Source organism: Pterocles gutturalis, unplaced genomic scaffold (genome assembly GCF_000699245.1).
Source record: "Pterocles gutturalis isolate BGI_N339 unplaced genomic scaffold, ASM69924v1 scaffold16329, whole genome shotgun sequence".
Taxonomy (NCBI): Eukaryota; Metazoa; Chordata; class Aves; order Pterocliformes; family Pteroclidae; genus Pterocles; species Pterocles gutturalis.
In genome coordinates, this window is record NW_010136054.1 from 27,114 (window position 1) to 42,898 (window position 15,785).

Here is a 15,785-nt window from a genome sequence, read left to right on the forward strand (position 1 = left end):
GCCTTTAGGAAAAGCTTACTTGTGTCAGCACTCATGTACTGCGGTGATAGGCCTAAAGGGAAGGCACCGAAAAAAAATGTGTTTTCTTTTTACTCCCCCACAGATTGACCATCTCTGCTGAATGTCCCATGCAACTTGAAGATTTCCCCATGGATGCACATGCTTGCCCATTAAAATTTGGAAGCTGTAAGTTCTCTTCTGAAATAAGAACTGGGAAAATCTGTTGTTATCTGGCTTTTCAGGTTCAGCTGTGTCTTGTACAAATCATTTGCCCTTTCCCCACCCCTTCTCTTTTAACATTGTTTATGAGCACCCCCAGCCTGGCACCCCTGCTGCTACACGGCCGCTCATTTTCCATGAGCATGCTTTATCTGGCACTGCTGCTTTTCAGCTCATGCTTGCATGTTCTGTGATAAATGGTGAGCTGATGGGTGATATATATCCACATCAAGCAAAAAGGCCACTGTTGGATGGAGTGGTAGATGCAGACAGCTCAGTTGATAACTTGGTTTTACATTTGTAGAAAAATTGAGCTTTTATTGGACAATATCAGATTGATGTGCTGTTGTGGTACTTATGTGAATCTGACTGCAGTGTAATATCTACATTGCATATATTAAAAAAGATCTATAATATTAAAAGAGGAAATATCCCTCCATTTGGCTTTAATAAATCCAGTCCTGTATCTTGTTACATGATGTTATATACACATGTATTTTTATATATGCACACATTATTCTAAACTGTATGCTGAATGATTATTTTTTTCCTCAATTCCAAGCCTCTAATCTACCACACTGCTGCCTTGCCAGAAGCTTGCTTTAAAAATAACCTCAGGGGATCAGATATATTTAAATACAAAGCTCTTAATTAAAGTACAGATGAGGCTACTACAGTAGACATTTTTTATTTCGGTAATCAAATCAGAGGTTCCAGGTGCAATCAAGTGTCTCTAAAGACCTTTGAAAATTACCAGGCAAGGCATTTTGCTAGTTCCTTAAATCACCTAACTTCAGCATTTTTCAGTGTTTTTTCAGTCATATCAGTTTAAAAGTCACTAATCCTAGCAAGATTAAGCTTTGCCTTTATCGTCTGTATCTGCCCTGGTTTCATACTGGCTATGCATTGTCTTCCAGTGATCATACTAAGAAGTAAAAACACTGTTTACAGTAACGATTACAAAATTAGCAAACTTAAGACTGATTTCCCTTCCATCTTCCAATCCAGATAGACCCAGTTTCAAATGAATAGCCACCAGTATTTTACAAGATCACTGCAGGTTCAAGTGTGTCCATTTACTTCAGCAACTTTGATTTACAGCAAAGCCAATATAAATCTGTAGGTCCGTACACTAACACACAACTTAAAAAATTGTATGCAAACCATCTATTTAATTCCAAACTTGAAAATGGGAAAACATCTCACAGGAAAGTGTCATTATTTGTACACAAGGTTGAACAAAAGCTACTGGAAAGAATTAAGATGAAAAAGAAAAATAAGTTGTCCTTCCTGGTATTACATATTCTTTACTGTATTCAGAGATAAAGTTGAAGTCACACCTGTTGGTCTCAGGTACAGACTGTAGAACTGGGATGTTAGGTAGTTTTATGAAATCTTGGAAAATATGCAACATAAAACTAAAAGATACATATTAAAATAAAGAGCTTGATGCAGCAGAGATCTGAAGCGCAGTCTTAAAGTTAAATGGATGCTTCAATGCATTAGTAGATGAGGTGCAGTAAGGTACAGGTTCTAACTCTCCATATAATAAAACAAAAAAAACCTCAACCCAAACATGCAAGTGCAGAAGATAACAATACTAGGTGAGCTACAAATGCTTAGGAGTTCAATCTTCAATAACATTGAAAAATCCCCAGCAATCTCTCCAAATGCAATTATATGTTCTGCTTGTGCCAGACATGTTACATATTAATCACCTATTAGCACACAGGTAATTTTAACTCAGGCAAAAACAAACACTGAAAAGTCATATTGTAGGCATGTGAGGGCTGAAGACAGTTTTAGTTCATGGTCCTCACCATGCTCAGTATACAGTCCTAGAGTATATTTTATAAGCTACTACAAGTCATCTTTAAGTTCTTCCACAGTGTATAAACATGGAGCCATTTGGCCTGTGCTACTCCACACCAGTAGCATCTGCAATAAGTAAATATGTAGGGACAGGCTATAGACAATCTTTCAGCCTTGGGAATATCTGTATTACTGATCTGACAGCTCATTAGTGATTTATTGCGATTTAAAATGCAGATGTTTGCACAAGTAGCAGCCAGTAAGTTAGGGTTTATTGAATTAGCTTAGATGTATTTTAGGAGAATACAATATTTATTCTCTACTTACAGCAATACGGGTTTGCATTAAGTCATCTTTAGGCTTCCAGCAAGACAAAGCCTACAGGGGTGTATTATACACAAGCACATGCCCTTTCTGCTTTATCTTTCTTCCCTGTCTTTCCCCAGAAGGTTTCTTTTTAATGGTCTTCTTTCCAAGAAAGATTTTGAAAAGCCTCAAGGAACAGCATCAAAGTAAATGCTAAACACATTATCAATAGAGCTGAGAGAGCGGAGAAGAGACGAGTGCTAACTGGTCAGAGGGTGGAGAGAGCAGGGCAGTGAAACAAAGCAGCCAGCGCACAGGCAGATCGGCAGCAGAAAGGATGCCAAGAAGTGATCGGTGCTGCATCAGAGGCAGGAGCAGGTTATTATTTTTCTGGCTGCATGAGCATTCACCGCGCTTCCTATAATTCAGCAAGTAAAAGGGAAAAAGCCCTGACATTTCCTTCAGTATTAAAGAGAAGGAATGTTAATCTTGCTCACAGAAATAAAGGTAAATGTTGAATTCTTATGTCCCGTTTGACTGGTTTCTTGCTATATTAGAATTATGGGAGATTTTATGGGCCTAAGCAGCATTATGTGTAGCAACAGAAAGTTTTGTAGAAATAATTAAAAGCAAGGTTGAGCATGGGAAAAGGAATATAAAGTTACATGTGCACACCACCAGCTTAAGTACCTCCTGGGCAGTTCAAATGCCAGTTACAGAAGTAATACTTCTTAATGCCCTGTGGCAGGTCATGAAAAGGTATGCTGGCTAGAGGCCAGAAGTATGAGGGCAGCTTCTAATGAACACAACAGGGCAGGTTTAGTTGTCCTTCTCTTAAGTGCAACTCCCCAGTGCTCAGAGATGGCAAAATTATTTGGGTCTGCTCCAGGAGGTGCATGTACATGAGTACTGGCCCTCTGGGTTTGCATCCCTGCTAGTGAAAAAGCCACCTGTAGTAAGCATCCCACAGAAATCTCATTTAGAGGTACAAGGGAACTGGGCATGAGCACAGGCTCTTGGGTTTCTGCAAACAGGCTCCACTCCCTTCAAACCAGGGTGGTCAGTGGGGATGGCCGTGGCAGTCTGTTCATTGTTTATTCCATGGCTGAGTTTAAAATAAACTTTCCATTGCAATTCTAGTGCTGCCCTGTACTCTAAATAAATTTGCTGGTCACACAAGATTGGATGAAATTTCCTGATGCCAGCCACAGTTTCACTAGCAGCATCTTAGCCTAAGAAATTCCTCCTTACCCCCAAGCTATTTCTGGTGTGGGGGGGAGGAATTAGATAAGACAGCAAGGACATTAAAGCTAGGAAGCTTTAATGTTTCACCTCTTCGACTGATAGGCCTTAAGAGTACATTAAAAGTATCGTTTAGTACAGTTTCCAAACACCCATGTGTCACTGGGTAGGTAAGCATCATTATCTCTAGGGTAGCCGAGGCAGAGAAGTTAATTGACTTTCCGTAAGGTCACACAGCAAATCAATGTCAGAAAAAGGATTAGACTCAACTTCTTTGGTTGGAGAGACAGATGTCTAATCCACTAGACCATGAAGGCCTCTGCCCAGGCAACTGACTTAACTCCTAAATCTCATTTTACTCATGCGTTAATTATATCAGTTTTACCTAGCTCACAGGGTTGCCCTGAAGATGAATTAGTTAATTGTTATCAGTGAACGTTAACCAGTGCTTTGACAATGGCAAATACTGTAAGGTGGAGTCTGTTTATGGCATCTGTCTCTTGAAGGCACAGTGTTGGAGTACATGTAGTTATCAGATCTTGTATTGTGGAACAGATAAATGCATGAATCTGCTGCCCACTACTCACTCGGCTCTGAAAAAAACCCTACTATTTTTAGAGTAAGTAGAGAGTCCAATGAATATTCTGAAAATAATGAGATCCCCTAGCTCATGAGCAGAGTCAAAACAGGCCTGGCATTTATTGCTGATTAATTTGATTCGTCCATGAAGATGGCAAAGGTTGATCACTGTAGATCCAAAAGGGAGCTCGCCAACTGGGAGAACACAGCACTAGGTACAATTTGTAGCATCTGAAGAAAGTAGTTAACAGTTTATGTACATCTTCCTTTTTAACAGCTCAAACTGAGTCATGGTGTCTGCTGTGGTCTTTGATAAAGGAAAGTGCACAGGCTGTTCTGTGGCAGGAGGCACGCTCAAATTATTTTCCCCTAAGGCACCCAGTGAAGTCAGAGTGATGAGGAAACAGTAAGTCCACTGGTACTGCAGGATTTTATTGCAACACTTAACATTAAGGCACTCACTGTTCACAAACTATCTATGGACCTGCAACAGCTGAGAAATTTATCCAAAAGAAAACTATTTTAAGAAAAATTTCCCTGATGGTAATGTTTCCCTATAATGCTGAGAATTAGCTAAGATAGCACTGAGGTGAAGGCACCTACAGGGTAGTTCTTGATTCCCCTCATTAATAGCAGTGAAGCTGCAGGAGAACTTCAGGTGTGGAGGGAGAACTTCAAAACAGAGTCCCTCTAAACAGACTCTTAATTCTGGTTTAGTAAAATGTGATAAAGAATGTATTCAACCTCTCAAAACCTGTGGGTAAAAGTCATGTATAAGAATATAATTAAATTAATAATAAATAAATAAAGACAAATGTTAAAAGGGGAGATGGCTCTTCAGTAGGTTTTCCTGGGTTGCTCCCAGGGAGAGCTGGAACTACAATCTCATGGAGAGGCAGAGCTTTTCTGTTTCTCACATCTATCTGGTGAGCTGGTGAGAAGAAGCTCCTGAGTCCATTCCTGAGAGCAGACACAGGCAGTGTGTTTTGTTGACTCTGCTGGAAAGTGTTAGTGCCTTCTTCATGAAAGGGCACATGGAGAGAACCAGAGAGGTTATCAGTGAAATGATGAGTGGCCAAGTTCAACACTAAATTGTGATTTTGCAGTTTAAGGCAAAAGCCAGTTAATGCAGAAATAATAGGTTTGGCCTTTTTGCAGTGTATAGAGGTTTTGCTTGAAGTCAAGGGAGGCGTGCTGCTTGCTCCTGTAACATCTTGCATTTTCCTAAGGTTTATCACAGCTTGCATAGACATCTCCGTGACTAAAATAAGGTGAAGCTAGGTGAATACTAAATTTCAATATTTCTAAGACATTTGATATATTTCTCTGCTCCCTCCTCCTGCCACAGGTTGACACTAGTTACCAACCACCACTTTGGTTGGAATTCTTCTTCCCTAATTTTTTCTTGTTTAGATGGCTAGGTCCCTAGACATGCTGAAAGAGGTGCTTGTGGCAGCATCAGACAGGCAGTCTAGACAACTATCTTGGACCGGAGGTGTAATTTGATTTAAGTCTAGCTAGTAAAGCATAGTTTTCCATACAACCCTTAAAATGAGTGGAAGAGGTGAAGACCACCTAATGGTATTGCTGTTATTGGCTTCTGGTTTCCTTCAAATCATGGACATATGGCTAGTTGTGGGGCTGCATTGTTTAAAAAAATCCATCTTTTAGCTCAGGAGTTCTTAATACACAGACTCCCGACTGAAGCATACTCAAAAAATCATAGGGATTCACTAGAGCCATGAGGCTCCCCCAGACTCCTCCAGATCTGCTGCAGCTCTTACCTGTTCTGAGACATGGAAATGCTCTCCTGCAGAATGAGCAGGGTGGTTTTGCCCATATCAAAAGCCTTGCATTGACAGCAAAGCCTTGGAAAATGACAGGGTGGATTACTGACAATTTTAGATAGACAAATATGTCACAGTTAGTTGTCCAGGCTCCCTCTGTGGCCACTGAAAGGAAATAAGTACTTCTGTAGTGTGATTTATTAGAACTATTTTTGGTAACTGCCTAAGGATGAGATGAATCATATTTTAGAAGTTCCTATTTTGCCACAATACTAGCTCAGATGTAGATGAATATATTGTACCCTGGTCAGAGTAACTTAGGAGTTGATTTTTCTCTACATCACTGGCTCAGACATGCGTACTTCAGTTGTACTTTGTTCAGAAGAAACAGTCACTGCTGTAGATTTGTTAGGTGTTACATATGTTGGTGGTGAGCTTTTGGATCTCCTAGGTAGTTAGGTATTTCTGCTGGAAGTCCCATTGTTTCAAAGGATTTTAATAAAACAGTCAGTAGGGCTCTTCAGTATAGAGACAACTTGACCATTTCTGCAAGCATCTTGTATGAGCTCTGCTGTTCCTCCTGCACTGACTGGAGTAAGTTACACTGATAGATACTTATGCCTTCTCACAAGTCATGCAACAATAGCCCGTACTCAATTCAGATATGCCTGTGTAGCAATATAGACACCTCTTTAGTCCAGCATTTCGGGCAGTTAGTGATGTTAGCAGTTTCATCTTTGCACTGAGTCCCACAGTCTGTGTGGAGCGATGCAGCCTGGAGCTCCAAAAGGGCAGGACATTCAGGGAGTGTGGTGTGTAAAATACAATACTGTAATATTCAAGTATTTCAGAGATCTAAGAAGCCTGTCTTAACAGAAATCTGCTTGGAAATTAAAACGTGGGCTCCTGGGTCTGGACTGCGTGGTGCAGGTTTCTGCAGAGGCTACTGTTATGGGACCCCAGTCTGCATTAGAACTTTCAAATAAACGTGGCCTGAACTTCTCTCTCCTCTGGTAGGTTTCCCATAGAAGTGATATCTGCTAGTATGACAAAAGGGAAAAGGGCTCTTTCTAAAAGCTCCCTAAAAGTATCAGATCAGTCAGTTTTTCCTCACCCATTGCAACAACACACATTCAGGACTTTGCAGAAAGGACTGGAGAAATTGCGCTAGTATCCTCTTTAAGCATTTGCAGTCACTGTTGCTAATTAACTTTTCAAAGACTTTGTCAAGTATACATGGTTACTGGTTGCACTGAGACAATTTTAAAAATACATGAAAAATGCAGCGTTTGCTACTGTCCAGTCCTCTGGGTGTGTGCTTGTTTCCCTGTGAAACGCTGCCCAGCCCTGGATCAGTCTCTTTCTACGTCTGGTCACCCCCTGTTCAGAAGCCAGTGAGATGTTCCCCCTTGGGCTCAAAGCAGAGCAAAAAAGGGAGGTCAGGAAGAACAAGTGCTCGCACTGGGCATTTGCCATGTGATCCAAAAAAGCTGTTGTCTTCCCCATCCATTGTGCAGCCAGCTCTAACCCCAGGCTGCAAACTCAGCTGATCTGCAGCGGCCAAGGGCTTGGCTCCCTACCAGCCCGAGCAGCATCACCTTTAATGAAACCCTTTTTTGTATTGGTAAGGTGTGCTTCCCAGGGGTGCTGCAGCAGCTTTTGTAGCAGCCGCAGAAAGCTCCTTGAGCGGCTGCGTCTGAAAGGCTGCGAGTCACCTGCCCGAGGAGCAGCCTCTTGGTCAGGAGGTAGCCCACGTGCATCAGGCTTTTCAGGGGTGGAAAGCTTGCCTGGTGGTGTTTTCAAGATCAAGGAAACAAAAGTTCAGGCAGGGGAAGGAGTTGGCGTGGAGATATTCAGTGGTGGTTTGGTTTGTGTTTTTTTTTATCTCTCCTGAAAGAGGTCTAGACAGGACTGTGGCAGAGCGGCGTGGGGATCCAGGTGCTTTGCTGATGGTACAAACATCAGCATGCATTTCCCACTCTGGAGATTTCAGCCTAAATTTAACGGCTGCACAACTGCCTGATTACAGGAAAACGGTGATTCGATTTGAGTTGTCAGCAGTAGAAAAGAACATGCGGAGACTCTGTGCTTAATGTGCTTAAGCTTTCAAATGACCCTTGGGCGCAAACCTGCAAAGACATTGCTGGGCCTGTAATGCTGCAAAAGGCACAGTGAGGGTGTGCGGTTGCCAGCCGTGGATCACGGGTTTATGCCACTGGTAAATGGGATATTATTTGTAAATGGGACAAATGGGTAAACACTGCTCCACTGCTTTACAAGCCAGGTTTTTAATAGCTGTTATTTTCTAAGGTGGCTGTTTCCGTGGCTTGCAAGCATTTCACAAGTGTTTCTGCAGTCATTCTTGTGATGCTGGTGTGAGGTTGGTAGGTCTCTGCTGCCTGCATTTTGCAGGTGGGGATAAAGGAGGCAAAGAGCAATTACAGTCTCTTCTGAGCAAAGATAGAGTGGTTCATTACCTGCTTTTATTGCTTCTGTCGTTATGGGTCCCTAGGTTCAATTAGAGCCTCCCAGTGCTACTGCAGTAGATTAATGACAAAATGACTTGCCTAGGGTATTTTGTGGGGGGAAAAAATGCTGCAAGACATTGCTGAAACTTAGATTTCAGTTTCCAGTCTGGCAGCTCCTTCATGATACTTCAGTCTCTGGTGGGCCAGGGAGTCCTCCCTCTGCACTGCTGGGTCCCCCGTTAGCCTCCTTCCCAACACAGAGCGCCAAGTTAGCCTGAGCTGTGATCTAGCACTGCTGCAGTCCCGGCTCAGCAAGCTTCTTCAAATGAAACTGTTGTTTCATGTTGCCTGCCGTGAAGAAATGGGAAGGAAGGAGGAACTGGAAGAAGGAAAGACTGAAGGGCCTTCTGTTTTTTCCACATTCTCCATCATATCCACTGAAAGTCTCCTCACGGCCAGCCTGTGCTAGCAGCTAGATGTTTTGCTGAAAGCATCCCAGCGATAAATCTGTCAGCAAAGCTGGGATTCCTCCCTCCTAAATTTATATTTCTGCAGGGTAACTATATACAGCTGAGCTGATCGCTCTCACCCTCTTATAGTCAGGGGAGAGAAGGAGATATTTTTAGGCTCAGGTTAATCTCCTCCTAAAGCAGATGACTAAAATAGATCAGCTGATAGCTGCAGATAAGGAGATGTTTTACTTGCACACAGGGAAGATGAGAGTGTGTGCACCTTTGGCCCTGAGTCTCTGTGCCTGGAAGGGGCCAGTTCCCAAAGAGAGGACATGCGCCCAAGCGCAGTGGCAGACAGGAGGCGAAATGGCAGTGCCTCTAGTAAGCAGCAGCTCACCTCAGAGAGGCTCCTTGTATCCATCACTGAGGCTGGGTATTTTGAACCAATGGTCTCAGAAGGTTTTGACCCCGTCTGTTAAGTACGGGGCTGCACTGCATCCCATAGCAGGAGTCTGTAATTCAGCTTCTGAGTTTTAGATGACTCCAGCTCCGGTAAAAAATTCTGGTGATTGCAATCTCAGAGCAGTATCAAAGTGTTTGAAAAATAATATTGCAGCCTGCTATCTCTACATACCTATTGATTATACATTTGCACAGTGTTATTAATGTAGCAGTACTTCTGAGATTTGTAAATTTCTTCATAAAGGGACTGGTTTCAGAAACAAAGGTATATATTTAGTTCTGCAGGTATTTCCAATCACTCTAGGCTGGTTTCAGGTCATACTGATTTATAAGCGAGGATTCTTTGAATGGTAAGCTCAGCAGATAGGCATGATGCGTGAGTTCCTGGTGCCACTCAAGTGGGTGGGAAGAACATCTGTTGATTATGATGAGGTCACAGTTTCATTCTGTGATGCTAGATGTGACCAAAAATATGACATTTTTGAAGGCACCCTCTACAACAAGATCAAATGTAATATTCTCTAAAACTCACTCTTCATTTCTCAAAAGAAACTCCAGTGATGCTCCTGGAGAGCTGATCACATTAGCTTTGCTGATATTAAGCGGCAGCTTGCAAAATGGATGGATCACTGCAATCAAGATTGCTTAGAGAGTAAGATACTATGGAAAGGGACTAATGATGTCAGTCACACTTTGGAGGATACTTTTGTTTGCCTCGCAAAAAGTAAATTAAATCTCTAACATCTTCCTCATGACCAGGCTGTTTTTTCTAATGAAGCCATTAATATAACTGTGTAATATTGTGATTGCAAATTCAAACTTCATTAAATGTTATTACAATGCTCAAACTAGCCGACTGACCTGGAATTACCATATACCTGGCCTGCAAAGACCAACATAAGGTCAGGAAGGTCCCAGGATATTTCAAATTCTCAAATGTCATCCCAGCACATACTATTGCTCTGTTGCTCTAGTCCTTTTGCAGCGGATATTTATACCGGCTGTAACAGAAAAAAAAAGAAAGCACCAGAGGCTGGAATACCAGGTTTTGACCTGTTCCATATGAAAAGCAGCTCAAAAAGCAGTGATGTAGCCACCATTAAATGTGGTGTAAAATCACTTCTCATATTAGTTCTAGATCGAGACAGCTACCACTAAATCTGAAAATAAAGTAAGAAGCTGTGTTATAAATACCGACTGCAGAGGAGGAATTGGGAAGAGGTGAAAGAAGGAAGGCATCACCTGCTCCCTCACCTCAGCTCTCAGATGAGAGCTGGGACTTTGGGAAGATGACCTGGTGTTGCCTGGTAACTCAGAGCACCTGGATGTGTAACAGCCCTGCAGCAGACCTTGTTTGGTCACCCTATTTAGTCACCCTTTTCAGTCAGCTTGTGGCAGGCATCCCACGGCAATGGGTGGCACAGTTTAGTTGTCTACACCTGTGTGTCTGTTGCTGTTTGAGGTGCTCTGGGCTGCTCCATGGGAAAATTTTTCTTTGCTTTTTTTTTTCCCCCTCTTTTTTCTGAGTGGAGCCTGAGGACCTGGTATCCCAAGACACACAGCTCGATTTGGAGTGTCGTGCCCAGTTTTTAATCCAGGTGCCTGTATTATCTGATTCTACAGTAAAGAGCCCATCCTAGTCACAGCGGTCCCAGTGTTTGGGGAATAGATGCACCGCTCCAGTTGCTCCACAGGTGTGCAGAATGGGGCAGGGAAGAGGTGACACTGTCACCAGTGATACTGCCTGCATGGTGGCAAATATGCTTACCTCTTTAAGGGGCATGACTCAAATTGCCGTGCTGTCTCCACAGTCATCCTTGAGAAACATGCTGTATTACTCCACACTGCTCCCAGCTCAGGGCTCTACTTAAACCACGTAATAGCATCCTGTGAAGGTACTGTGTCTGACTGAATTATCAGGACAACTGTTTGTTAGTATTCATGTTACATTCATCACTGATATGACTGTGATTTAGTGTACCAGCTTGCAAATAGTCAATTTATTGTATTAAAGCATTCAGGAGCCTTTCCTGATGAATCACGCCTCCAAAATCACAAAGTTGCTTTCCGGCAAAATCATAAGGGGTTTTTTTTCTTTGCTTTATATTTCTGAGCTGTAAGTCAGGTCACATTTAGAGTTTTCCCTCATGAACTGGAACTTCTAAAACTAAGCAGGACCTTCCACCTGTTGCTTGCTTTGAAAAGCTGAAGAAAACTGCTTTTACAAAACTGTGTGGCTCAAAATTAATTTCACAGGCATCTTCAGTTCTGTATGTCTCACCACCCTGCGGGTACAGCCTGTGCTTCCATTTCATTTCCAAGCCATAGACACTTCTATCACATTCCTATTCCCACCTTGTCCTGAGGTGACTTATAAATTACATTCTAAAACAGAGTCATTTTGACCTAACTTAGGGCTTTGTTTTTTTTAGTAATGATCAGTATCGTGTGTAAGTGTTGCTTAGTAATGAAGTCTCTCGAGACCTGTCTGGCACATTTTTCAGAACATCCTATTCTATTTCCTGTGGAATCTGACAGCAATATCAAATAAAACTCTATCAGGGAAATATATAAAATACTGCCTATGTATCAAATTATATTTTTATTGTAACTTCAGGAAGGACAGAAGCTATAATCTCAGTAATGCTGAACTTTCTACTGCCCATTTCACAGCCAAGAGTGTCCTATTATCTTTTGCCATCAGTTTTCATAGAAGAATACTTTCAAGTCCAGGAAAAATTTCCTCCTTGGATGTCGTCCATTGTTGCATCTGCATGATACTGTGCCGTTACAAAAAAGTTTCATTCTGAGCATTTTATTTCTACTCACATCTGGAGTAGTGTCCCATTCTGAGCTCCCCAGTACCAGAAAAATACAGACTTTGTGGAGCAAGACTGGTGCAGGGCCACAAAGGTCATTTAAGGACTGGAGCATCACTCCTATAAGGAGAGGATGAGAGAGCTGGGACTGTTCAGTCTGGAGAAGAGCAAGCGCAGGGTGACCTAATCCATCTGTATAAATACCTGATGGGAGGGGATGAAGAAGAGGGAGCCAGGCTCTGCTCAGTGTTGCCCGCTGGCAGAACAAGGGGCGGTAGGCACAAATAAAAAAACATTAAACTCCTTCTGAACACACAAAAACATGTTTTTACTGTGAGGGTGACAGAGCACAGGAATAGGTTGGCCAGAGATGTTGTGAAGTCTCCATCTGTGGAGATGTTCAAAACCTGACTGGACGTGCTCCTGGAAAACCTGCTTGTGGTGTCCCAGCTTGAGCAGGGGGTGGGACTGGAGGATCTCCAGAGGTGCCTTCCAGCCCCAACCACTCTGTGATTCTGTGTGATGCGAATTTGTAATCCCATGTATTTATACACGCTACACTTCTTGTCTGTGGCACACATTCAAAATCATATGTGCTTCTTATCCATATGCTGTAAGCTCATGCCAGTTTAAATGAGCAGTCTTAATTCTGATGATTTCAGGTCCCTAAAGTAATTTCCATGACCCTTGAATTCTCCCAAGAACACCAGAATTCATCACACTATGGCAAAGTCTTCATTTTATGCTCTTAATCATTGAATATGTGAAAATGTTTCTCTTAGTATTTAAATTGGTATTTTACTTTAATAAGTTACTGTTATAAAAAGCTATTTCCCGCTAGACCCAGTCCATGCATATTTAGCACCATGTCTTGTTATTTTTATATTTAAAATTGCATTTTTACTAGATCTCTTTTCCATTAGTTCTTCCTATAGAGTGATCCCATTTGTACATCAGTTTATTCTTATCAACTCGTTTTAGTGGGAAATTCCAATTACAGAGCTCAAATCTGGCCTCAGCTGCATAGGTGCAACTGTTGACAGATGCTTTATAATGGGTTACAAAACCAATTGTGCACAAAACAGAAGAAATCCAGCCTGACTCAGAATTCAAGCAGATACACAATGGCTTAGTAGCAGCACTGTTTTACTGCCTGCAGAAGTCTTTGAGAGGTTTTAATCTGGATCTCTACTGAGTTGTCTAACAGCTTCTAAGTGAGTCAAATACATTAATGAATAGATAAGATAGAAAGACAGATATTTGTATGTGTATTCAGATTGTAATTAGAGCTTCTAAAAAAGCCAACAATTTATGCACATCTTTCACAATCAGCAGGCTTTTGATGGGGATTAGCAATACTCCCAAGATTAGGCAGACTAATGATCCTGTGGCATGTACTAAATATCATGATGATAAAGGCTAAGAATGTAACTGCACAACTGTGGTGAATAAAATAGAAAACAAGCCCAAAGTCATCTTTTTACAGTGTCTCTTTAAGTTAATTCAGACTCTAACTGTTGGAGTTCTGAAAGAAAAGTTCCAGCCATGGTTTGTGGATAAATGGTTTGTTTAATTGTGGAATGCAACTCCAGAATGCAGGGTGGGCACCCATACACACAGATACCACATTGCACATGTTGCCTTCACCTAATTATACCAGCACTGCTTTTATGGCTTCCTGTGAGGTCTGTCAAAGGTTTTTGAGGGTGTTTTGGAGAGGGATTCTTTTTTCATAAATGATTTTATGCTCTGTCTTGCAGATATTAGGAATAATTTTTTTCCTGTAATGGTGGAACAGGTTTCCCAGGGAAGCTGTGGATGCCCCATCCCTGGAGGTGTTCAAGGCCAGGCTGGATGAGGCTTTGAGCAACCTGGTCTAGTGGAGGGTGTCCCTGCCCATGGCAGGGGCAGTGGAACTAGTAAGGTCCCCTCCAACCCAAACCATTCTATGGTTCTATGATTCTGTGATATGAAAACTTATTGACAGACATCAGTGCTGATTTTTTTTCATGGGTTATAGCTTCAAAAATCAGTCCTAGAAATACATCTGGGTCCTATAGAGTCAAAGTATGGGCTCAGCCGTCCACATTTGGTGTTATTTGACTTAAGGAGACAAGAGACACTTTTTTTTTTTTTTTTTTTTTCCCCCCTGGAGTTTATTTCAATGTGGAGGAGAAAGAAAGAGAAGGGAGAGCGTCCGTCAGCAGCCACAAGTGCCACCGCTGCCCTGTGCTGGGGGCAGTGGCAGGAGAAGGCTCCCTCATTGTGGGCTGCTTGTCAAATGTGCAGAAGGATGCTGCACTGCTCATACTGTTTCATTCACAAATGAAAACAGGGGAAACAGGGCACCCCTCAGTACCAAGGTGAATGGCAGAGATCCTCCAGGTATTACCAACTGGCTGCTCTGCTTTGTTGAACTGTTTCCTAATGTATTTCCTTCCTTTGGCTGTGGTTGCTCCCCTGCCCTCTATTCACTGGCGTAAGAACGACCATCTCATGCTTTCCTTGCTGGACATATGAGAGCAGGAAGAGGGTAGGAGAAGAGCAAGGTACATCTTTACCATTTTTATATTGTGTGGTGTGTGTTGGATGTTAGGATGTAGAAAAATGGATCTCCTCATCAATAAACAGATATGAGAAGAAATTGTTTCATCATTCTGGTAGATGGTAAGCTTGCAACCATTTATCAAACGTCCACTAGAAATAAATGTCTGTTGTCATTCTCTCACTTCTAATAACATTATACCTCTCTGTAATTTTAGCTGTTCATCTCAACTGCTACCTTTTTTTTTTTCTTTTTCGAAAGAGTGAGGTTAGAAGAGAAAGAATAATTTAACGAGGTGCTCCCCTTTCTTTGACAAGCCAGCAAAATGATTGTAAAGAACACTAAATTAATTATTTGGATTCATAAAAACAGAAGCAGCTCACTTGCTTAAAGTAGAATAAATACCAAAGCATCTCACTTGAATTTTCAGTGGCTTTGAATCTGAGTTTGCTTCTACAGCAACACCAGCAGCATTCTCCCTGCTTGCTAACCCAAAGCATCTACTACATTTTTCTATCACCCTTTTGGAGACTCCTTGTCCCTCCTGTCTGTACCAGGTAGAAGAGGTGAGGGCTTTATCCCCTTATCAGCAGTAAACCTTTCTTATAACTCTAGAAAGCATGAGCTGAAGTTCTTTGGTCCTTCAGCAAGCATGGCTGATTGGCAACCTTCTGGAAGCTTTACTTATGTGGAAGAAGGTTTTTACACAATTTGGTATGACAGTGAATAATACCATCTCTGCATTAGCACCTGCTCTCTCCCAATAGCACAATAACATTATTCTAGGCTACTCCCACACTTTCAGCTTTCAATATGACTCTGTCTAATTATACTGCATGGGTTATCAGCAGCAGAGCTGGAGCTTTTGATAGTCAAGTTTGGGATAATTGGAGTTTGAAGGTTCTGGAAAGAAGTGGCAGAAGGTTTGAGGTAGGAAGACAACTACCTGCTACAGGTACACAGGTTTATCTGCCTGGCAGTTTATCTAAATGACCAGAAGAGAGATGGTCAGTGGTTCAGCTGCAACACCAAGGTGCATGCGGTGGCCTTTTCCTATCAGAGCTGTAAGTTTCTCTCAAGGGCGCCTATGGACT

The 15,785-nt window shown here is 42.0% G+C and overlaps 1 protein-coding gene across 2 annotated transcripts in view; it reads left to right on the forward strand.

Moving 5' to 3' along the window:
- GABRA5 (gamma-aminobutyric acid (GABA) A receptor, alpha 5) overlaps positions 1-15,785 on the forward strand; it is a 55,472-nt gene that overhangs the window by 26,895 nt on the left and 12,792 nt on the right. For both annotated transcript variants that reach the window (XM_010082166.1, XM_010082165.1), the window contains one exon: positions 104-186. In XM_010082166.1, coding sequence (XP_010080468.1) covers positions 104-186 — 83 coding nt within the window. The remainder of the gene's footprint in view (positions 1-103; positions 187-15,785) is intronic.